The sequence below is a fragment of the Cnephaeus nilssonii genome (genome assembly GCF_951640355.1).
Source record: "Cnephaeus nilssonii genome assembly, chromosome: 5".
NCBI classification, from domain to species: Eukaryota; Metazoa; Chordata; class Mammalia; order Chiroptera; family Vespertilionidae; genus Cnephaeus; species Cnephaeus nilssonii.
In genome coordinates this window covers 52,212,338-52,237,701 of record NC_137076.1, presented here as the reverse complement: position 1 = coordinate 52,237,701, position 25,364 = coordinate 52,212,338, and the positions used below count along the sequence as shown (strand labels likewise).

At 43.7% G+C, this 25,364-nt stretch overlaps 1 protein-coding gene across 7 annotated transcripts in view; it reads right to left on the bottom strand.

Moving 5' to 3' along the window:
* Nucleotides 1-18,333: 18,333 nt before the first annotated feature.
* Nucleotides 18,334-25,364, bottom strand: part of FBXW7 (F-box and WD repeat domain containing 7) — a 171,996-nt gene continuing 164,965 nt past the window's right edge. For all 7 annotated transcript variants that reach the window (XM_079770885.1, XM_079770884.1, XM_079770886.1 and 4 more), the window contains 4 exons: nt 25,037-25,218; nt 23,150-23,375; nt 21,384-21,594; nt 18,334-20,303 (listed from right to left, as the gene is read on the bottom strand). In XM_079770885.1, the coding sequence (XP_079627011.1) occupies nt 20,035-20,303; nt 21,384-21,594; nt 23,150-23,375; nt 25,037-25,218 (888 nt within the window). In that variant the 3' untranslated portion in view covers nt 18,334-20,034. The remainder of the gene's footprint in view (nt 20,304-21,383; nt 21,595-23,149; nt 23,376-25,036; nt 25,219-25,364) is intronic.

Genomic DNA, 25,364 nt, shown 5'->3' with positions numbered 1-25,364 from the left:
TACATAAAAATTAGGATGGCTTATAGCCCTAAATGTAAGAGCTAAAACTATAAAACTCTCAGTAGAACACATATGTGTAAATCTTCATGACCTTGGGTTAAGCAATGGTTTCTTAGATACAACACAGTAGCTCAAGTAATAAAATAATAATAAGATATATTTGGACCTCATCAAAATTTCAAACGTCTGTGCTTCAAAGGACACTATTCAAAAAGTGAAAATGGCCTGGCCGGTGTGGCTCAGTGGTTGAGCTTTGACCTATGAACTAGGAGGTCAGGGTTCAATCCCCAATCAGGGCACAGGCCCTGGTTATGGGCACGATCCCCAGTAGGGAGGGAGCCGATCAATGATTCTCTCTCAGTATTGATGTTTCTATCTCTCTCTCCCTCTCCCTCTCCCTTCCTCTCTGAAATCAGTAAAAATATATTAATAAAAACAAGAGAATAGAGATGAGTTCAGCCCCATCCCACTTCATCTGGTCCACCGGTCTGAAATCTTTCAGCTGCCAGTGTGCTGGAACATTTTTTTTAAAATCAAAAGATGATTGAGGGGCCAATTATATCTTGGTAATGCATCTGCTCCTATTTTTAAAATAAACTTCATATTTTAGAACAGTTTCAGATTTACAGAAAAATTGCAAAGATGGTACAGAGAGTTCCCACACACCCCATACCCGGTTTCCTCTACTGGGAACATCTTACATTAGTATGATACATTTGTCACAATTAATGAACCAATGTTGATACATGACTGTTAACTGAAGTCTATCCTGTATTCAGTTGTCCTTACCTAATGTCCTTTTTCTGTTGGGGCATCCTCCTGGGACCCCACATTTCATTAGTCGTCCAGTCTCCTACGGCTCCCCTTGGCTGTGACAGTTTCTCAGACTTTCCTGTTTTTGATGACCTTGACAGTTTCAAAGAGTACCGGGCAGGTATTTTGTAGACAGTCCCTCTATTGGGATTTGTCTGATGTTTTTCTCATAATTAGGCTGTGGTTACAGGATTTTTGAGGAAGGTCACAGAGGTAAAGTGCCATTTTTATCATTTATCAAGGGTACATAGTATCAACATGTCTTACCCCTGTTGACGTTGACCTTGATCCCCACCGGGCTGAGTTTAATATTGGCTGATTTCTTCACTTATAAGGTTACTCCTTTCCCCTCCTTTTCTACTCTTGGGAAGGAAGTCACTGTGCACAGCCCACACTAGGGAGTGGGAGTTACACTCCACCTCCTGCAGAGCAGAGTAGACAGAAACCCGTAAGTAATTTGGAATTCCTCTGCACAGAACAGTTGTCTTTTCTCCCCACTTTTTAATGCACTCAACCATTTAATATTATTGTGAATATTTATTTTATACTTTCATGTATAGACTGAAGTACTTTTTCTTTCTTTCTATTCTCAACTTGTTCCAACTTTGGCCATTGGGAACTATACTTGGCCTGCTCTCAGAATTTTGGGTGTTTTGTTTTGCACTCTTTTTTTTAGTCCTTCCTTACTTCCTGGCAGTACAATAATTTTTAAAAAATATATTTTTACTGATTTCAGAGAGGAAGAGAGAGGGAGAGAGAGAGAGAGAAACATCAATAATGAAAGAGAATCATTGATCACCTGCCTCCTGCATGCCCACCACTGGTGATTGAGCCCGCAATTTGGTCATGTGCCCTTGACTGGAATCGAACCTGGGACCCTTCAGTCCACAGGTCAACGCTCTATCCATGAGCCAAACCAGCTAGGGTAGATTCCATTGTTTTATTGCAATAAATAAATGCAGAGAGAATACCATAAACCTCACATACTTATCACTTAGATTTCACAACTTTTAACATTGTTGACATAGCTACCTCATATTTGTTTTTGTCTTTATGGATAACAGGTAAAGATTTTAAAAACATGATCACAATATCATTATCCTACCCAACAAAATGAATACTGATGCCTGAATATCACCTTTTACAGGTCAGGGCTTAATTTTCCCTGTTGTTGTTTTTTATTAAAGCATATTTATAATTGGTTTGTTCACATCAGGTTTACAATGGATTTTGTTCATTGTAGGGTCATGGTGCTATTTAAGATGTTCATCTACCTTCACTAAATTAGCGATAAACTAAATTAGACCTGGGAGCTTGATTATGTTTCCTCCAAAGTTAAAAACACACCTTGAAACCGACTGTTCCTTTCGATGGCACTTATCTCCAGTGGGAGTGAACCCCCCCCCCTGCCCCAGGACCCGCATTTAGAAGCAGAAAGTGAGGCCCCAGGGGAGGGGGAGGGAGGGTGGCTTGAAGGTTTCAAAAAATTCACAGCAGGTGATGCCCAGTGCAAATGCCAAGACAGACATCACCAGGCTCGGGTTTTATGAGGGCCGTGACAGCTCCTGCTAGTGCTCTGGTTACTAAATTGCACAGATTTTTATGGACTGCACAGCTCTATCTCCCCCATAAGCCCTATTACTTTTTAGCACGCCGTTCTGTAGCGCTCGGGGTGTTTAGCCATGTACATAAGATGGTAGAGCAGAAACGCCGGTACAACTTTACCGACAAGAATCAGGATGGCCCTGGAAATCTCAGGACAGTGGGCGTCTCTATGTCCAAGGCCCACCCTGTCCCATTGCCACCTCCGCAGCTCTGACCGTCTCTCCAGGGGACGCCCTGGCCCTCCCTGGGGAGGGGTCCTCCTGCGAGGCTAGCTTCTCCCAATCTCCCGGTGCTGCTGTGCTTACTCCAGCAGGCCCCGTCCCTCACCCAGCGCAGCGGACCCGGTTCTTTTACAGAATATTTCGGGTGCTGCCCGGCTGATGCCCAGGACAGCACTTGGAGCGCCCTCACCCGCCGCCCGAGGAGGGAGGGCCTTTTGGAAATACTGGCTGGTGATGAGCCAGCACGGGCAGACCCAGCCCAGGAAGCAGCCCGGGGTGCTGGGTGCTGGGTGCTGCTGGGGGGTTTGCCAGGCCTCCCTCAGCGCCGGGGGGTGGGGGTGGAGGGGGTGGGGGGGGGTAGGGGACTTGGCGTTTCCTCCATGTCTCTGCTTTATTCCCTCTCCTCCTTCCTTATCTAGGTTTCAACAAGTGATTCCGAAATTCTTAAGAGCCACTGAGAAAATTAAACGTGCACTTTATAAAGCACACACACAGCAGAAAGCACTTGAAGGTGCTTTGAGGAAGAGGCCGGCTGGAAGGCGGGTGTGCAATCACACCACCTGCGAACGGAGGGACGGAGCTTGGGGGAGACCTGCTCTGTGTACCCGGGCCTGGGGACCCGCTTTTCCAGGGGCCAGGGCCCCAGCAGCAGCACAGGGAGCCAAGGAGACAGAGCCTGGTGTCAGGACTGCTCCCTCCTGCGTGGGAGCGTGTCCCAGGGATGGCCCTGCTGTCCTCTGGGCGGGGGACATGGGGGGGGGGGGGTCATTTCAGGACTGGTTTGCGCCGCGCCCCTCCCGGCTCCCCCGTGGCTGCGCCCCCATACCCAGGGCTCTAAGACGTTTCTGGGGTTCTGGACTCCAGCGGGGTGGGAAGAGGACTTGGGGTGACCAGGACCGCTTCCCACGCCTTCTCTCCTTGGGACCCTTCTCTCCTGTGGATTGCTTCCCTGCTTTCCCCAAACACCACCACCTCCATTCCTCTCCTCTGCACGGGCCGCCCCCCCACCTCCGCAGACACCACATCCCAGGTCTCTGTCTTTCAGGTCCTGGCTTCCAGAGCTTCCTGGGATCGGGCGGGGCACCTGTCAGGCTCCCTCCAGGACTTGCAGCTCAGCTGCTGGGAAGTCAAGTTTCACGGGCGGGAGGGAGCCCTGGGGTTTCATTCCTTTCAGATCTCCTCCTGGAGCCAGGGCCGGTGCCACAGTACGGCTCCTGCGGTTTCTCTTCCTCTGGGAGTTCAGTTTCTTCATTTCCCAACAGTTGGGCCTGGAGCCCAGGCCCGGTGAGGCAGGCGCAGGGTGTAGCATCAGAGTCACTGAAAACCGCGTTATAGCATCAGAAGTCACTGAAAACCGCGTTACAGCGGGGCGCCTGGCTGGGGGACAGCGAGCAATGTTTTTTCTCCAAATCAAGTCTGCTGGAGGCACTGTGCCACCCGTCCCCTGAACTCCCAGGTCGCTTCTGAGGTGGGACGCTCCTGATAAGAGCTTTCTTATTCATTGACGGGCAAAAACTCTGCTTATCAAACCATTGTGGGGTCCTCTACAGATACAAAGACCAAAAGGAAAATTAAAGCTTTACTGCGGTCTTGCAGACTGCTGCTTCATCTCCTTGTAAATTGAGTGCGATAAGACACATTCTCAGCAGCCCGCATACGCAGCTGTATACTTTTCCTTTGTGCGTGGAAGTGGTACAAGGCTTCCCTACACTAATTACGTCTTCCTGTATGTCCTTGGCTTAAAGTCTGGTTTGTTCACAGCTTAATGTGCACCATTTCTCACTGTAAAATATCGAAGTACCTGGGAGACTGAATACTCTGTCAAACCTCTCTCCCAACACTCGTTGTCAGAGCCTCTGTGTTCCAAACAGACTTCCGAGGGAGAGGGGCTCTTTCCCGGCCTGCCAGTCACCTCTGAGCTGTAACTGTCCACTTGATTGAAAAGCCACGATCGGCAGCAGACTCGGGTTGTGCTAAAAGTAGTAATAATAACTTTTTAAAGGCTTTCTTAGTGTCGGGACCAGGCGTGACTTGCCAGCTCCCCTCACTGCATTTTGTGGCTGTTTGCTGTCCCAACTTGGTTCCCCCGGAAAGGCTCCTGCTTTCTTCAGGTGCTCTCCCTGCCTCTCTGAGGATTTAGAGGAGGGACAGGGGAGACAGGGGAGGGGAGTCCACCTGGGCCCGGCCCTCATTTCCAGGGTCTCTCCCCTCAAACACTTTACTCCTGGAAGGGTGATGCTGAGGTTAACCTAAAACTTCAAGGCCTTTCAAGGTGAGAGGCAACAAGCATTTATTTGAGCTCAATAAGCATAGCTATTCGGGCCCTAGGCAGTGTGGCTCAGTTGGCTGGAGCGTCGCCCCATGCACCAAAGCATCATAGGTTCAATGTCCGTGAGGGCACAGACCCAGGTTGCAGGTTTGATCCCTGGGAGGAGGCAACAGATCAATGTTTCTCTCTCTCTCAACAGATCAATGTTTCTCTCTCTCTCTCTCTCTCTCTCTCTCTCTCTCAACAGATCAATGTCTCTCTCTCTCTCTCTCTCTCTCTCTCTCAACAGATCAATGTCTCTCTCTCTCTCTCTCAACAGATCAATCTCTCTCTCTCTCTCTCTCTCTCTCTCTCTCTCCCCTCCCTCCCTCCTACTCTCCCTTCCTCTCTGTCTAAAATCAATAAAAACATGTCCTCGGGTGAGGCTTATTTAAAAAAAGAAGAGGTCTTCAGAACGCACTGATTCAGGCAGAAGCCCCGATAGTGCTCCCATTAGGAAATGCTGGCGATGGGTCTTTATGGGAAGGGAAGGGGCGCCGGTACAGCAATAGAAGGAGGGCGTCTGTTGGTGCAGATAAGCTAATATAGTGATGCTAATCCCACACAGTGCTTTCAATTTCCAGTCCAGCAGGGATGGATCATTTATAACTGCTTTCTTGCTCTCTTTGCAAACAGATCTTTGGGGCACAATGTTGCGTTAGCCCCAGTCCAAAGGTTACTTTGACCCGTTTTCACAGTCCACAGGGGGAGGCGCGGCAGTTCCTCTGGGACGGCAGCGCCGGCTCCATTTCTCAAGTGTCTCTGTTTATAGTATTTTAGCAGGAGGTTAGGCACTTCGATGGCCGCTGATCTCAGGGAGAATGGCGATGCTGCGATTCACTTTTCTCTGACTTCCCACAGTGCAGTGAGAAGGGCCATTGGAGAGGAAGGACCGTTCAGGTGCACGGCCCGGAGGACTAAGGACCCATTCTGATTCGGCAGGTCAGGGCACGGAGCACTCAGCCTCAACAGGTATCTGGTCACATCTCTGGAACACGTTCCGCAGCCCCCAAAGACACCAATACATTTTTTAAAAAAAGATTTTTAATTGATTTTTTTTTTTAGAGAGAGAGGGAGGGAGAGTGAGAGAGACAGAGAAACATCAGTGTGAGAGGAAACATCTATTGGCTGCATCCTGCATGTCCCTTACCGGGGGTCGAGCCTGAAACTCGGCCATGTGCCCTGGCCTGGAATCCAACCAGCAACCTTTCGGGGCATGGGATGACGCCCAATGGAGCCACCCCACCCAGGGCACCAAAGTACATTCTGCGTCATTACTGTGAGGCAGGCTGATTGCAGGCAGCAGAGGTAGCTTGCACCTCACTTGAAGCTAACAAATGGCACAATATGCCTTCTAGGTGTCCTTCTCCAATGTGTTAAAACAACCCACCTTCTAGCATTGTGCACCCAAGTCAGGCCCCGAAGGGAGAAAGAAGCACAACACCCAGCGCTTAAGTGTGCAGCCTTCGGAGCCAGACTGCTGAGTTCAGGTCCTGCTCCGACTGGCGGCTATGGGCTGGGGCAGCATGCACAATCTCAGCCTCCCTATGCCTGTTTCCCCGCCTGCAAAGGAGAGGTGATGGTAATGCTAGCCTCTACCTCTATCGGGAACATTTTTTGAGCTAAGTCACGTGAGGTGCCTGCCATCAGAAAATCCCTCAAAACGTGTAAGCTGCCATGACCTTTCTGAGAGTGTCCCCTGGCAATGCAGGGGACCTTTTTGTTTCTTTTCATATGGGTAAGGCCAGGCAGCGAATTTTACTGACTCTTCCCAATAGGAAATCATGGGAGAAGACCTGCCACGGGGCATTTCCCAGGCCACAGCACCTGAAAAGCATCAACAGTAGTCCAGAGCAGGGAGAGAGAAGATGCATAGGTGGGTGTTAGCACTTGTTCAAACCATGCTTCTGTGTACTCATCTAGTCTCCAAGCTCCTTAAATTAAGACCCTCTCCTTGGATGATAACCGTGTGTAAGGCAATATTTGCTGAGCCCAGTACCTGCTGCCAATGCAGGACCGAAATGCAAACACACTTGTAAAGTGGAAACACACTTTTATTTCCTGAGGGCCCTGTAATCACGGCAAAAGCTATTACTTGATCGCATAATTAACCTTAGGAATAGGAGTGTAAACAGCACAATGCAGGAATTTGTTAATTGGTCTTCCCTGCTACTGATATTAGCCCCAAGTTGATCTGTTGTTCTTCTCTGTTGATTTATCTTAAGTTTTCTAATTTGGATTTCTCCCGGGTGAGCAAGGGGAAAGGGTGAAGGAAGAGCTTTTTTTAACAACTTGAGCATATTCTGGGGGTAAGTGATTTTTTTTTTTTTCTTGGAGGTGGACACAGCTTGAAGGAAGTTACTCTCTTTCCAGGCAGAGTCAGGCCTCTGGAGATCCAAATTTCTGTCCTGTGCACGGATTAGCCCGATTGCGGGTTACTGATGTGGGAAGCCCCCAACTCGCACCCCAGGCCGTGGAGACATAAAACCGCCAGTAATGCTCACGGGCAGGCATGCTTCCAGGACTCTGAGTCTCAGTCTAATTTAGTTCTAATTTATGTTCCCCATCACCGTGACGCCTGAGCTGAGTGGGAATGAACAGAAACAATGGTGTGTGTGTGTGTGTGGGGGGGGGGGGGCTCAGGCTCTGTGGTTGGAGGGGGCGCGAGGCTTCCGTGGGCACAGGACCAGAACCCCTCTCCCAGGAGGTTGAGAGGATGACACTCACCAAAGCAGGAGACCTGGGTTCTGATGAAGAGGCATCATCACAGCCTTTCTCCGTGGGGGTGGTGTTTCTCTCCCAACGTGGCGCCCCTGTGTGGGACCTCAGGCCCATCTCCAGAGCAGCAAGTCACTGCAGAGGAGAGTCTTTCGCTGGAGCCCTGGCTTCCTGGTTAGGAAGCAGACTTGCTTAATGAGCCCCGGATCCCTGCTGGCTGCTTAAAAAAGAAAGAAAGAAAGAAAACATATAATTCACTGAGGGTAGTGATACTGCCTGATGTGTCACACATCCTTAAGATTCGAGGATCCAGCTTATGAATGGTCACCTATGACTTCATGACAGTAAGAATCTGCCCACTTCAACAAACAACTGACTTCAATTGACAAGTGGTGGTTAAATAGCTCTCAAAAAAGGAACACTTGCGAATGGTCCCTCCAGGTGCTTTGAAACCTTTAGGAATCTCTGGGTAAGAGTCTAGATCGCCAACCAGAAAGCCACAGTGAAACACACACGAATGAATAAATAGCCTGTAGCTACCAGACCCAAACACGAGAGCAGCCAGGGCTGGTGAAGAGGCCACAGGCGACGCCGAGGACTGTGGAGGGCAGCTTTGGAGGGTCCGGAGTAGCTGGCAGGGACCGCGCCCTGCGCAGCTGGGACAGGCGCCAGACTAAATCCCACCACACACCTCCCCGGTGTGAAGAAGCCTCTGGCATCAGGGAAATTGCGCAGACCTTGAACACAGGCACAAAGGAAGTTTCCGGCAACCCATTGCTTCTACTCCCACTGGCCCCACTCTGGCCTTTTTGAAATTCTGATCTGGAATTTCAAGGGAAAAATAGAGGTTCCAAAAGAGATACCCTGAACTTCATTTTACAAAAAGTTCAGTTTCAGTTTGCTGAGAAGCATTTCCTAGAAGAGAGAACAAGTAAGATACCCGGTGGGAGAATTTGGAAGTAAAACCCAATTTGCTAACTAGCAAGAGATGATAGAAACCCTTTTGGGGGTGGGGTGGAGTGGGGTGGGGTGGGAGAGAGGGGCCTATATTCTGGGGCCTCAGAAGTGGCTAGTCCTCTTGATCTAAGCTACTGGGGCTACAGCTCAGTGTATCCATCACACACGCTTAAATCAGAACCCAAAGTCCAAAGCTCTGGGTCCTGCTAGTTCCAGACTTAATTCAAGTTTCCACCCTGGGACGGAAGGAGGGTGGTAATAATAAAGACCCCTTTAGTAAGAGCTCCTGAGCCAGAGATGCTGCTAAGCATCATCTATTCAGTCCTCCAACAGCCTCATAGGATGGGATTCTTACTGGGGTCCTTATACAGGGGAGAAAAAAAAAAAAAGACAAAGAGAACCCAGGTAACTTGCCTCACACAGCTCCCGTCCTAGCCTCTCCTCGGCTCTGGAACTCTTCTGGAAGGAGCAGTCCTGTAAGCGCCACAGACTAGGTGACTCGTGGTGATGAGCAAGGCCAATGCCTTGTAATGGATATTGACTGGAATGAGTCAAGAAATGTCATTATTTCTGAAAAAATGCTATACTGATTATTTTTGGCTTTGCTTTTAAAAAATATATTTTAGCAACGTAATGCAAAAAAAGTAAAGCATATCCACATGCAGCCCCATCTTCTTCCCCCTGTCACAAAGGCAAACACGTAACTTTTTAGCTGATTTTTCTGATGTGTATGCCCTTTCCTTTTATAATACGCACATCCTCTTGTTTCTTAGTGTCTGTCATTTTAGACATTAATAATTTCTAATTATGGTAGATGAGGATTTAACTCTCTTCCCCTGAATTCTTGTCAGCAACAGCGTGTTAATCAGTATTTACATTTGTATGGCTACATAAATATGGTTTGCTGCGGGGCTAATAGTGCACTGTCCTGTCCTTCTGTTTCTTTCACACACTATAGTGAATTAATAATTACCTCGTTTTTATCTGTTGTATAGCTTTTAACAAATTGAAACTTAAAATTATTTTGTAAATGTATCATTAGATGTCCTGAGTACTAGGAGCTTTTTCTCTAAATGGTCTGCACGATGGTGAGGTGATGTGTCACTTCCCTCTGTCGTCTGGGGGCCTTTCCCCTAAGCCCTCCTCCTCACACCTCCCTGGTAGTTCCTGCGCCCAAAGGCCCATCTGTCATCCAGAACTCCCGTCACCCCTCGCCCATGTTGGAATCCCTGTTTTCTGTATACCACGTTTTCCTCTTCCATGTTTATTTCCTTGTTTTATTGGACCACATTTTTCACAAGCTTTTCAAAAAAAGTATTTTGAATGTATTGGGGTGACAGTGGTTAATAAAATTATAGCAGTTTAAGGTGTAATTTTATATCATCTGTATATTGTATTGTGTGTTCACCATCCCAAGTGAAGTCTCTTTCTGTCACTTATCCCCCCTTTACCCTCTTCTACCTCCCCCACTCCCTTCTCCCAGTACTATTGTGTGTGGGAAGTTTTGTTTTTTTGCTTAATCCCTTCACCTTTTTTATTGGGCGCCCCACCCCCCCTCCAACCCTGTCGCCTCTGGCAGATAAATGTTTTCTGTATCTATGAATCTGTTCTTATTTTGTTTGTTTGTTTTGTTCATTAGATTCCACATATAAGTGAAATCATACGATATTTGTCTTTCTCTGACTGGCTTATTTCACTTAGCATAATACTCTCTCGGTCCATCCATGTTTGTCGAAAAGGCAAGATTTCCTTCTTTTTAATGGCAGAGTAGTATGTACCACAGCGTTTTTACCCGCTCATCTACTGATAAACTCTTTCTAAAGAGGCTGGTGGGCTGCAAGATTTGGAAGCAGTCCACAGGCTTCTTAAGAAAGAGTTTGCGAGTAGTGTTTAGAGACTTTCTATGTCCAGAAATGTCTTTGTTCTTCCTCTGACTTGATCAATAATTTCAATCCTAAATTGAAAATAATCTGCCTGTCAAATTTTGAAGACTTTTTCATTCTAGCATCTGATGTTGCTGTTGAGAAATTTAAAGTTCTGATTTTCAATTTTTAAGCTGATTTTTCTCTCCACGAGATTTTAGGGCTTCTTTTTAGCCTATCTGCTCCAAAATTTCATAATGATGAATCATGGTGTAGATTTTTTTTTCATTCATGTATTCAAAGGACATTCAGTGGGCCCTTTCAATATAGGAATTTTCTCTCCTTCAATTCTGTTAAAATTTTTTTTTGTATTAATTTTTGAATGACTTATTTTGTACTATTTTCCTTTTTGAAAGTCCTGTTATTTAGATGTTAGATGTCTCAGACTGATCCTCTAAGTCTTTTATAGTTTCTCTACTAACTTCCATCTCTTCTTTTTACTTCTATTTGATTTCCTTAATTTTTACTTTCTAGCAAAGGTTTTTCTTTTTCTCGTTAAATTTCTATTACATCTTAGTATCCACGAGGCCTTTTAAAAATTGCATTCTGTCCCTGTATTATAAGATGCAGTATCTGATCTTGTCAAGGTTATTAATTGTAGTTCTTTGTCCAAGTTTATTTCATGGATCTCTTGGCTTACTTAGTAAATGCCTTTCTCAGATGTTTGGTGGTTCTTGACTATTTTTTCCTACTTAAGATACACACAGTCAGATAGCAGCGCCCTCTGTGTGGTTGGGACTCACTGAATGAGGAGTTTCTACTTGGATGGAGGGGGGAGCCTACAGTTTACTTGGAGGAACCCTCGCTTCTTTGTCCGATGACAGTATATGGAGACTTTTTCTCCTGGCTTGATCCCTTCTCTGGGGAGGAATCCCCTGGTAGGTGCCAGCCTGTTGGCCCTCTGGGAGGTGAGGGAGAATTGCAGACTGCAGTGTAATCTCCATTTTCATTTCTGAGCTTTCTCCTGTGGTGTGTACTCAGTTGGGATCACATATCCCCTTCAGAATTCTTGTAAACTATGTGTGGGAGAGTGTTGCGGGGCGGGGGGGGGGGGGGGGGGGGGAAGGGGGTAGCGAGGGGGGAGTTGCATAGGTGGTCCCCTGGCTGCCAGAAGATAAGAAAGAGAAGCGGGCTCCACCCATGTCATGTGCTCTTACTTTCAATGAGCCCCCAGTTCTCAGCCCCATGTCTTGCCCTTGCCTTCCCAATAAAGGAATTAGCCCACTTCTCATTTGTATCCCCCTCTTCCTGGGCACCTAGGTGTAGTTTCTCTCATCTACTATCTGGAGACCACTCCGCCATCTGCTTCCCTTCATCCAAAGTTGTTGATACCTTTTGTCTATTTGGTTTTTTCTCTCCTGCTCCCCTTTTGCGATTACTATGCCTTTTCAGTTTCTCTACTATTACTTAAGTAGGTCTTTGGGGAGAAAGAGATAATTTGTCATCTTAATCTGGATTGCATATTACTTCTAACAGGGGATACTCCTTTTTTTGGATTCCTGGCACATTGGGAAGGTAGTGTGGCCATTGTGTTTCAGAAGTCTTATAGATCTCCTCTTCCAGATTAAGCTTGAAATGATGGCCTGAAAGATAGTCTCCAACTTTTTTACTGTTAGTGGAGGCCTGAGCACATAATTAGCCAAGCCCTGTACCAGGTGCTGCACGTGTTACCTCATCTAACACAACAATTACCTTCTCCTTTGTGGGTGATGGGAGAGGTTCAGAAAGAGTGAAAAAAATCTTCCAGAGTCACACATGAGGCTGAGATGAAATTTGAACACAACTGTATTTTTTCATTAATACTGCCACTAATAATAACTGCTAACAGTTATGGATGTATTATGTACCAACATAACTTCCTCATGGCCCTGGCTCTCCTCAGAACTGTAAGAGCCTGCTCCTCACTTGCCCAAAGTGATCTCAGAAAAACAGGGATCCGCATCCCCGGCTTCAGTAGTTGTAACCTTTATCATTCTATTTGTACAAGTTTGGATCTAGTTTTGCTTTTTAAGAGGGTCCTTTATAAACTTCAGGTCCCCCAAAACCTTACCAGAGTAGCATGCAGTTTTACTGTTTACCTCTGTATCTTCTTGTGTCCTTGCGGGTTTATTGAAGCTGCTGGACCGCACTCGGCAGAGTTGGATAGCATCCTCACGCTGAAGGATCCCGGTGGCTGGGGACTGTATTGTCTTTCTGATTGCATTTATAAGGCATCAGGTTTGGTCAGGTCTTAATGGGCTTCATCAATACACGTTTAAAAGGTCTCACAAAGCCCGGCCAGCATGGCTCAGTGGCTGAGCTTCAACCTATGAATCAGGAGGTCAGGATTCGATTTCCAGCCGGGGCACATGCCTGGGTTGCAGACTCGACCCTGAGTGGAGGCAGCCGATCAATGATTCCCTCTCATCATTGATGTTTCTGTCCCTCTTTCCCTCTCCCTTCCTCTCTGAAATCAATTTTAAAAAATATATATTTAAAAAGGTCTCACAAATAACCTTCCTCTTGTGGTGAGTAGTGTCTGATGTCTCTTTTATAATCTATGAACCTCCTTAAAACTGGGTATATTGGCAATGTATTTTTGTGGTCTATTATATTTGAACTTCTGATTTGCAAGAGTGATTCCAACGTAATTTTTCTTTTGCAGAGCATGACAGCCAAAGCAAAACAAAACCCGAAGGTAAACAGCCTTCAGAGGTGCTGCCACGACAGATTTTCCAAAGCCAAGAATGAAACATCAGAATGTCCACTCACTGGTTCCTTGTCCTTAAAAATCTTGGGGAGAATCGGATCATCTGAAATAGAAACTCTGCTATTTTTATACCCAATTGCAAATGGGGACGTGGCCAGCCTTTCCTCTCAGCGATGCGTCTTCTTAGGAACTGGATCTGGAATGTATTCACACTCTACACTGTGGGGAAAGGCGCATTCTGAGTCCTTTCAGCTTTTGGTGCTTTCATTTCCCTGAAGGACCTTTGAAATTACCTTTTGATATTTTTGGTCTCCTCCACCTAAAAAGAGAAGGAGGCAGAGGGACGAAGTTGGCAAGGACTTCACTCAGTTGGGCATCACTAGTACTAATAGAGTGGAAAATGAGAGGTGTTGGCTGATGAACAATGCCATGCTCTGCTTGTTTGTAATTCCAATCAGTGACTAAGCACTCTCACCGACAGAGAGCTGGTGCAGCCACTCTGGCTCTAACTTGAAACCTATCTCCTGGACCGTAGATAGATTTTAATAAGATAGATTTCAGGGGGGAAAAAGGGATCGGCAGCCAAGGCTTCAGTAGTTGTAATCTTTATCATGCTAACTGTTCAGGTTTGGATCTAATTTTGTTTTTTTGGACAATAGAAAATGCCAAAATCACAAACTGGGCATCAACTTTTCAAATTACTATATGGTTACTTAAAGCAGGGCCCCAAGAACACAGTGTGAACACACACATACCGTCTTCAGAGGCCACTCACCTATCATGGAAAAGACTTAGGGGGTCTCCTCTTGGCCACCAACACCTTCCCTTTCTATGTCCCATTCCTCTTTTTCATGGATAAAAGGGGAACAGCTTAAGGGAAATGATGTTATGATTCACTGGGAACAAGAGGCTTATTCCCAGCTTCCAATATATCCTGTATTTGTGTGTGTGTATACACCCATTCACACACACACACACACAAAATCTATCTTCGAAATGCAGTAGGCAGGGAACATGAAAACAACCTGCATCAGAAGCGTTTATTTAGGTCCTTTCATCGACAGCACTAAACCACTTTCTACCAGTATAACTACAAATGGTGCAAAGAAAACAGGAGGTTCCCCCAGAATTGTTGTTAAGGGATGCCGAGGATGAATCCCTCATTGGCTGAAGAATCTGATGGAGCACAGGTTACAATCCTGACTTTGGGGGTTGGGGATGACTAATAGAAGGAAAAAGAATGAAGAGGAGTGTCTGAGGAAAGGAATCAGAAAAATGCATGAATCTATTCCTGCTCTGACAAGCTGCTTGTTTCTGGTTTCAACATGGACTGGAAGGAAGCACAGGAGGATGGAGCTGGGCAGGCTCCTTCGAGTATCTTCTCTCCTCTACCCCATCCCTTTGTTCCACATCATGCCGTGAGTGCTGCAGGGAAAAGTGTGCAGAAAGCAAGGCACCACCGGGGTCTGGGGAGGCTGCCCTTGATCCTGGCTCACCTCAGGGAAAAGCACAGAGGTCTTTTCCTGTTGTTTGATTTAGACTCTTATCAAGTCAGAGAAATAGAAAGGAGACTATAACAGACAGACTCAAAAGGCATAAAGAAAACTGCTTAAAAACAGTTAACACAAATAATTGAATGTCAATTACTTTTTAAAATTAAACCAATAGGTAGGTTGAAATATTAACTTAACAATTTGGTATGCAGTTGCTGTTGCAAATTAATGAGATAGCTGTGGTTATTGAATCTCAGTGTGTCCAAGTGTCAAAATTAAAACACTTCCAATGAGGTGGGGGGGGGGGGGAGATAGAGAGGGAGAAAGGGGGGGGGAGGGGGAGAGAGAGAGAGAGAGAGAGAGAGAGAGAGAGAGAGAGAGAGAGAGACTCCCTTTACTCAATTCAACAAGTATTCCCTGAGCACTTGCTTCGGGCTTTTATGGGTTACCTTTGTGACCCAATTTTAGCTTTAGTTTCAGGCAATGTCTGATCTTTGGGAACTAGTGACATCTAAATGTGGAGACAGCTGATATTCTGATACGAAGATTTAAAAATTCAGTTATAGAAGGTGGTGAATATCTTCATTAAGGAGGTCACAAAGCAGAGTCCCCTTCGTGACCTTTCTTAGTATAATGACAATAATTTCTTTAGAATGAGGTTAACATTTTCTCTTTTGGAAACAATAATAAAGATTATTCATTGATGAATAAAAAAATGAACACCTAAGTATGTACAAAATTGCCATTAGGTGCTCCAATCCAGTCTACCTCACAAGGTTTTGATAAGAGTCAAATTAGACATTTATGTGACTTTACTCTAAAAAATGTAAATTGCTACATATAGAAATGCTATTTTTATTACATTCCTGGATGACTCATGAACACGTTCAATTGTTCCCAGATACAGAAGTTACAATCATCTGGGTCAATTTTCCTAAAGTTCTAGCAGTAGCTACCATTTATTGAACTCTAAGTATCATATGCGTGCTATATACTTTGCAACATTTCATTCAATCCCTACAGAAACCTTGTAAGGGGGTACTCTTTACATTCTAGATAATGCAACGTGAGGTAAAAAAAAAATCTGATGAAGGTCCCATTACTAGAAAGTAGTATTATAACTGAGATTTGAATTCAGGCCTATTTGTCTGCAAGCCTGTGAATTCACTGTCTTCTATAACGTAGGTGATGTTTTTCTTCGATTATGTTAATGAAGAGTCAGTGTTTACCCTCGAGTGGGCAGGGCTGCTGGCCCCTGCACTTCACGGCCTCAGGATTTTTGCTGTGTTCACACAGTTCTTCCATCTTTCCCTGTAACTTGTCACTCCTCCCTGATATCCTAGTGCTTGTAATGTGCTGTGAACTAATAAACCAAATCACCATCCACACTGGAAAGGTATCGAAGGCAGTGGCTCTCGAAGTTGTGCCCATAACTCACCTGGTGAGCTAGTCTACATGCAGAGACGTGGGTCCCATTCCTAGATGTTGTGACTTAGTAGTTTTGGGAAAGTGAGGCCCTATGAGTAAAGAACACATGCTTTGTGAGAAATTTATTCATTAAGAAGCATCCATTTTGTAGATTTTCATCTATGGCTTGGATAGCTGAGATTACTGGAGATTTTATATTTATATATGCACACGTATAGCCACATATATGCATATATGGGGAAGAGAGAACCTGCTATTTAAGAGTCTACATCATTTGAATAACTGACTTCATTTTTTTCATTTATATTAGACTAGAGGCCCGGTGCACGAAATTCGTGCACGGAGGGGGGGGGGTTGTCCCTCAGCCCAGCCTGTACCCTCTCCAATATGGGACCCCTTGAGGGATGTCCGACTGCCCGTTTAGGCCCGATCCCGGTGGGATCGGGCCTAAACGGGCAGTCGGACACCCTTCTCACAATCCAGGACTGCTGGCTCCCAACTGCTTGCCTGCCTGCCTTCCTGATTGCCCCTAACCGCTTCTGCCTGCCAGCCTGATCACCCCCTAACCACTCTGCTGCCAGCCTGTTTGCCCCCAACTTCCCTCCTCTGCCAGCCTGGTCACCCCTAACTGCCCTCTCCTGCAGGGTTGATCACCTCCAACTGCCCTCCCTTGCAGGCTTGGTCCCTCTCAACTGCCTTCCCTTGCAGGGCAGGTGCCTCCCAACTGCCCTCTCCTGCTGGCCATCTTGTGTCCACATGGGGGCAGGATCTTTGACCACATGGGGGCAGCTATATTGTGTGTTGCAGTGATGATCAATCTGCATATTACTCTTTTATTAGATAGGATAGAGGCCTGGTACAGGGGTGGGGGCCAGCTGGTTTGTCCTGAAGGGCGTCCCGGATCAGGTGGGGGTTCCCTTGGGGTGTGTGGCGGCCTGAGCAAGGGGCCTGTGGTGGTTTGCAGGCCGGCCACGCCCCCTGGTAACCCAAGTGGAGGCCCTGGTATCTGGAATTTATTTTCCTTCTACAATTGAAACTTTGTAGCCTGGAGTGGAGCCAAGCCTGGGGCTCCCTCCGAGGCCGGCAGCCATTTGTGTTGGGGTTATAATTGAAACTTTGTTGCCTTAAGCGGGTGGGCCTGGCCAGGGTGTGTGGAAAGCTTTGCTTTCCCTGTTGCCGGCGGCAACCCTGGCCTTCTCTCCCAAGCTCCATTCTGCCACCATTTGTTTGAATTTGTTTACCTTCTATAATTGAAACTTTGTAGCTTGAGTGGAGGCTTAGGCCTGGCAAGGGCAGGCGAAAAGCTTGGCTTCCTCTGTTACCTAGGAAACCTTGCTCTCTGTGGCTGTAGCCATCTTGGTTTGGGTTAATTTGCATACTCGCTCTGATTGGATGGTGGGTGTGGCTTGTGGGTGTGTCGGAGGTATGGTCAATTTGCATATTTGTCGATTATTAGATAGGATGTACCACATAAAATGGTGGCAGAAGAGCCTGAAAGTACCACAGCCTTGCTTTGGTCAAAATTCTAGATGTTTCTTCTTAAAGTCCACTAGTTAACTGACTTCCAACAAGTCGCCTAACCAGTCTGAGCTGCAGTTGCACCCTCATCGTTACAATGAAGACAATAGTACAGCAGGTCCTCGTATAACGTCACTTTGTTCAAGGCTGTCTTGTTTTAATGTTGACAGATGCCATAGGAACTTAACTTGTTTATATCCATTAACCTGCAGTAAAAGTGGTTTCCTTGTATGTCATTTTGTTTCAAGTTGCAGAACCTATGGACGTTGTTAAGTGAGGACTTACTGTACCTACTTCGCAGGGTGGTGGGAGCCCCACAGATCATGCATAGCAAGTTCCTGGTGCTTGTAATATGCTGTGACCACGTTTGCAAGATGTGGTCAAATTCTTAAAATGAAATTTCAGTTATAGCGGTCACAAGTTTTGTGATTTTTGCCCCTTAGTTATACATCCCAAGGTAATAAGGAGACGAACCCAATGGAGCATCCTTTGGAGTGTAAGGAGAGGAAGAAAACCTGCACTCACAGCACATCCTCTTACTTTAGTATCACATGGGCCGGGAAGCACTGATTTCTAAGTCACACTAGGGAACGCAAAGAAACCAAGACTTTGCTCTTTTAATGATTAGAGACAAACCCTAAATACTTATAATCAAGTATTATGACCCCAGGGGAAGAAACAGGCATACTAACATGAAAAAACACATTTTATTGCACTTAAGTTATAAGAAAATAAAATTTCTAAGTGAATCAAACCATAGACACAATCCCTTTAAAGGTTGTTTTCCTCCATCATGTCAGGTTGTTACATAACTAAAATTAACCAACTTGAAATCTGATTGTTTTAAATCAGACTATAAATAAAACAAACAAAAAAAATAAACAGGAGGAGGAAAAAAAAGATCGCCTAGGATACAGTGTTAAACCACTTTCACAGTTCAGCTTGAGTTGTGGCTCTTGGAGAATGAGGCAAACCATGTGACTTTTTCATTCATCTCGTTCGTTTGCATGTGACGCCTTTACTACAAAAACGGAATCGTTTCTGCTTTGTCAGTTCCTCAGAGCAATAAAACTGTAACAGTTGTTTCCCCAAATACTGTAAAACACTAAGACTGACCAGCAACTTTATTTTACTTTTGTGTTTTATATATTTTTAAAATATCTTGTCAGTTTTATTATGTACGTTCATCCATTCACCACAGCCCTCAAAAAGAAAAGTTTCTCCACAGAACAGGCAGCAACAGCTCTGTTCCAAGGAATGTGTTTTAATTTTTGCCCAGATAAAAGAAAATAAGCTTTGCACACACTCTCAATTCTTTACTTGCAGGCAAACTTCACTCTTTATTATCTGAAACTCTCCCATTCTCAGCCTCTTAGAGGCACAGATGGTTCAAGTTTCAGTGGCAAAAAAGTCTTTTTTTTTTTTTCTGTAACCAAACTAGAGCAAATTTGGAATTCAGTCTGGGACTAAAACGTCACAGCAGAAAAAAAATAAAAAAAAATAATTTGCTTTTTTCTTTCTTTCATTTAGCAGCATAAATAAGTTTGGCCACTGGGAGTACAGTACAGGGGTGGGACAACAATCCCATATTTGAAGACCTACTTCTAGCACCAGCATCAAGAATTAAATCCATCTCTCAGGACTCACAGAACCCAGGACAACTTGCCACCTTTGAGCAACATATGCACTGAAGAGTGTATGTGGAAGCGACAGTGAATAGATTAACAGAGGCTAATACTGTGATTGATTGACATTGGCAATGGTTGGCAAAAAAAAAAAAAAAAAAAAAGCTTTTCATGATAACTGTACAAAAACAATTCACAGTAATATATATTGTTTTAGCTTTTCCACTCCAGAAAAATGACTTTTGTTGCAGATGCTCTCTGATTAGAAAGTCAACCATACTTATTCCGATGTTATTGCAGCTCCTTTCTAAGAGCTCCTTTCTAAGGTCTCAGTGGTAAGAGAACAGACGCGCAGAATCTGTGACGATGTTTCGGTATTAACACTGCCCGGTGACCACTGGAGAAGAAAATAAAGAAAATAATTGCACCTGGTTTGATTTAGAAAGTCTCGTTTTGCAAAGCTGCCCTCAGTCAAAAGTGAAGCCTTTGTAAGTGATGAGACAGCGGACGCCTCTCTTGTCAGTTACGGTTTGTCATCTCTTCCTCTTTTCCTTCTTAGTCTGTAGGTCTTTTCATTCTGTTGCCCCAAGCCAACATCCTGCACCACTGAGAACAGGGATTTTTTTTCTTTTTCTTTTCTTTTTTTTTTCCTTTTTCTTTTTTTTTTCTTTTTGCAGGGGGGAAGGGCAGGGAGTATATCGTCTACACATTTGGACAAATTCATCTTTTCTTGCTCTTCACTTCATGTCCACATCAAAGTCCAGCACCAGCAGCTTAGTTTCTTCAGTTCCATTCCGACTCCCAACAGCACACACCAGCTTTGTGTTCGAGGCTCTGATCCGCCACACAACTCCCCCACTCCCCCCACTCTCCAATGTGACTAGGTTTCGAATAAATTCACCCGTTTTCAAGTCCCACAGTTTTACAGTCCCATCGTCTGAGCTGGTAATTACAAAGTTCTTGTTGAACTGTAAACAGGTCACAGCACTCTGATGCTTGTTGGGACCTAGGCAAAACCAAAGGGACTTAATTACTGGTTAGAACTCACGGCTACGAGTTAGTTACCTTGTAATTTTGTAGGCTTCTACATTAGAACATACAATACAAAGAATATTTGAAATGCTGCATATTTAGAAACCGTGCTCTGAGTATTTTAGGATCAGCAGGGATGTAAGAAAATCTGGTAGGTGTTTGTAACTGAAACATTAACTTTCAAGAGTTCTGTCTTCCAAGAAGCTTGGTTAGCTACCAGCACAAATTTGCTTTCTGGCTGCAGAAATGAGAACTCTTCTTAGTGATGGCAGACATAGCCCAGCATCATGGACTCTGTGAGGGATACGAGCATAAGAGATCTACTGCCCTACTGCTCTGAACTGGCCAGTCAAGGGCAAAGGTTGAATGGACACTATTCCAAAACTCTGAGAAAGAGACAAAACCAATGAGTAAAAAGCTGCAATATGGCCGGCCCACAGATGGCCTCACTGAAAACAAACAAACAAACACATTCTAAGGGCTGTGACCAATATGAAGAAGTTAATCATGATGTAAGATTACACTGTTGAGCCTCATTTAATAACGGTGGCTTTCACATTTTTCTTTCTCTAGTTGAGTGGGCACTATTATTCCTTCCCATTCTGATTAAGCAGATGGTTAAGGGTGTAAATTGAGACCAAAGCAACTTTCTCTCAGATTAGAGAGCTCCCACCCCCAGCAAGACAGTTCTTTAATTTAAAATTGGACAACAAGTTCAAAAGGAAATGATCACTCAAATAATAAAATGAACATGCTGCTTCTGTGATACCGCCAAGGTTGGGTAGAGTTGACTGTACATGCAAGAGGTGGTTAAATAATTTTATATCAAAACCACAATTTACATCTTATATTAAACACACAATTTAACACACTTTCTCAAGGTAGCCTTGTTTTGTCAAGTCAAGAGTGGAAATGCTCATAAGCTTATCCAAAATAAGCATTTTCATTTTGTATGAGGTTAACTCTTTTTGTGACACGAAAGCTCCATATTTCTCTTTTGACCAACAACCTAATTTTTAACAAACACAGCTAAAAGGGGGTAGCCAATACTTACCCTGCAATGTTTGTAAACACTGTCCCGTTTTGATATCCCAGATTTTAACTGTAGAGTCTGCATTCCCAGAGACAAGAATGTTGTCTTTGAGCTCCATTCCACTTGTTAACGACTGGTGTCCTGTTAACGTGTGGATGCAATTCCCTGTCTCCACATCCCACACTCGGATTGATGTGTCAAGAGATCCACTCACCACATGGATGCCATCAAACTACAACAAACACAGTGTATTAGACTAGATGTGTGGATATTCTTGATATTACTTATTGACCTTAATCTTAACGGGGGAGGGGATTAGGGCAAAGAGAACAAGTAATGCCAAGAACAAATGAGGTACTAGGATAAACTGCATGTAATCAAGCAACTCTACGGTGCACCTTCTCAGAAGCTTCCATCCGAAAGATACAGAAACAATTAAAAAGAAAACACAACACCTAAAATGAACATATTACTTCCAGATCATCTGGCTACATACAGTAGCCACATACTATGGACAATTTAACAAGGACTACCATTCAAGTTTTATTTCCCTATAGGAAGTTGAAAGTACTGATACAGCTTGTGATAAAGGGTGTGCCTATCAACACCTATGGCATGAAAAGGGCTAGAGATAAGTTTCATGATGTTTGAAAGATAGTTCCACTAAAAATTGTATGTAAAATAAAAATTTCATTTACAATAACCTAAATGCTAATTAGAAAATGTGCCAATAGATAGTTAAATTTGGAATTAGAAGAGGTGGCACGTTTATAATGAAAGTAAGCTACACAGCACTTTTCCTGCTTCCCATTTATACCCAAAGTCACTAAGTATCTACTAATTCCCAGATCTACAACAATGTTCCTACCTTTTTTCTAAACCTAATCGTTTATTTAAATAAGACTATTATATTCATTAAGGTTCTGAGTATATCACAAAACATAAAAACAGTTGAGCCAATTCCCCCTCCTCCAAATTAATAACCTTTTCTAAGCTAACAAACATCTTTATTATATGTTGATATCTTGTGGCATGGTCAGTATTCTATCAATTAAGAAACAAATACCCCAAAAACAGGTCTGTCAGCACTGGGACTATGTACTAATTTGCTGATCACTAATGGGCAATAACTGTTAAATGAACTATATAAATAATTGGAAATATTTTTGAATGGAAATGCTGTCTTTCAGAAAATAAGACCCATTTTCTAAACTTGCTATTAATTTATTTATCTCAAAATATGGCAATCTATTCAAGGACACCAGGTTCAAATGTACACAAAAAAACTAGTCATATTTATTTCTTTATGACTGAGAATCAGCCCCGCGAGAATAGAGTTTATGCAGGAAGTCTCCACTTTTCCTCTGAATGGGGATGGAATCACAATTACATGGTCCATCAACCTTCAGCTATCAAGGAAAAGGGGCAGCTTTTGGCCAAATTAATCCTCTGCTAAGGAGTTTATTAAAATCTGGGTTATTCTCCTATGAGACTATCTACCCATTAATTAATATAGCAAAAAGCTTAGGGCTCCAAAATCCCAGGTTCCAAGACAAATATTTATATTTTGGAGGGGAAATAGATCACGAAAAACTAAAACAAATCATATAATTTCAAGATTTATGTTTTCTTCATGCTAATTTTAGAGTATATGTAAACAACAGGTAATCTGATCAGTCTTTTTTGGATTGCATTTGATCAACAATTTGACAGTGGTTATCTGAGTAAAACTATCTTGTGATTCACCAGTAGAGCATCTAAGGGGTAGGAGAGATAAGATCTCTTACCTGTAATGAATAGACTCTATTAGTATGCCCCTGCAACGTGTGTAGACAGGTCTCAGTCTCTGGATCCCACACCTTCACCATAAAATCATATGCTCCACTAACAACCCTCCTGCCATCATATTGAACACAGCGAACCGCTGCTACGTGACCCATCAATACATGTAAACACTGGCCTGTCTCAATATCCCAAACCCTAAGAGTGGCATCTCGAGAACCGCTAACAACTCTGTAGGAAGGAAAACAGAAAAAAAAAGTATTACAATTTTTAATAATATGAAAAAGCATTATATATAAAGTCAGTGATTATTAAACCTTTTCTTTCTTTTGTTAAGTATTTTTAAAAAACTCCTATGTAAAAACCCTGATATATAAACATACGAAAGTTGAGTTACTCTGATTGGGATGGGAAGTTGAGGAGCCTAGACTTGGCTGGTTTGGTTCCCCACCTGTGAGAGATCGAGCAGCTCCTTGAGGTTCTGTGGGACAGTCTGAAAACTACTGTATTGTATTTTAAAAGGTATGTGCTTTACACCCTACATACTGGTAAAATGAACCAGTTTTAGACATGTCCTCAAAGGCTGCATATGCTTATAAGTATTCAACAGCTATATAGGGCATTATAATATACAGATTTTAGAAGACACATATGTTGAGGCAACATAAATTCCTTCAAAATTTGGCCCAACATTATTGAAGTTACACTCTTCTGAAGACCAGAGTGATACAAATACTGCAACCATCTCTGGATTACAAAGGAGAACTGAAAACACAAGGCATCTTTATATCATTCCTAAGAGAAAAAGAAAGGCCATAGTTTCCACATTTGGAAGAGTAGAAAGTGGAATCATTGAGAGATTTAAGTCAGAACTAATAGAAACTGAAAGGCAAGGTGTCTTCATAACAATTCTCCAAATTTTAATTGTCGAGTACACTGTTCAAAGTAGACTCAAATTACAATGGAAAAGATACTTTTTCTTCACATATTACCAATCTAGTGTGAAATGTGCTCAGTGCTATGCTTCTTAATAAAGAAGATGTTATGGGCAGAGTTAAAGGTAAAGACTGGAATAGAGTCACTAAAAGGACCCTTCATAAAGACCTGTTCTGACAAATGGAGCAGAAATCACATTTGTTTAATGGGGGGGGGGGGGGGCGGGGGGGGGGGTAGGCGGTTACCATGAAGACATGCCAACAGAAGACAGAAAGGACTTTAAATAGGAGGGCTTTGTAGGAGGAGATAAACAAACAGCAAAGGCACTGAGGGAAAAAAAGGAAGCAGTCTGATTTGATGAAACAATTTTGAAAATTGAACTGAGGATTATGTCCTTGATTTGGTAGACAACAGAGGACCAGGTCTGAAAACTGTGTCAATAGTTCAGGTGATAGGTAATGAGAGAATAAATTAAAAACCGCAGGCCTCAGCTTGTGCCTAGATATAGGGAATATGATGGAGTGAGGGTAGGGTAGGTACATAATTAAAAAGACTTGGAGTCTTGAAACTTGAATAGCTGAATCTGTCCCACTAGCAGAAATATAAGAGAAAAAAGAAAAAGAAACAATGATTTTTTAAAGATGATGAGTCATCAAAGATATAGAGAAATACAGATGTTATTCAAGAGTAGAGAATTTCAAGGAGGAAGCCAACAACACTAATAAATGAAAAAGGAAATGTAAAGATAACCCTCCGATTGTAAGCCAATACACTACTGCTTTCTTAGTACAGAAACATCCGAAATCTAATCATTGAAGTCTAATTTAAGAGCACATTATTGCTATCTCTTTATTAGACACAGTTTAAGTATTATATAACTTGAACTCTACACAAAAGGCTCCAAATTCACAAGTGACAGAAGAGGAATTCCCAACCACAATGGGCGTTTCCCTCACCTTTTTTCATGGAGGTGCATACAACGGACAGTGGAAGTATGCCCATATAAGGTGTGTATACATTCTCCAGTCTCGGCATTCCACACTTTGAGAGTCCGATCTGTGGATCCACTAATGATGATATTGTCTCTCATCTGTGATGACCACACTCCACCCGTGTGTCCCACTAATGTCCTCAGACACTGGAAAAACACTTAAGATGATTACTTTTGGGTAGAAAGAAAAATGATTTAAATAACATTTCAGTAGCTCATTAAAATTTGGAGTAAAGTTATATTAACTCAATTGGATTATTTGGCATATCAGAAAATAATTTCTCACATCAGTA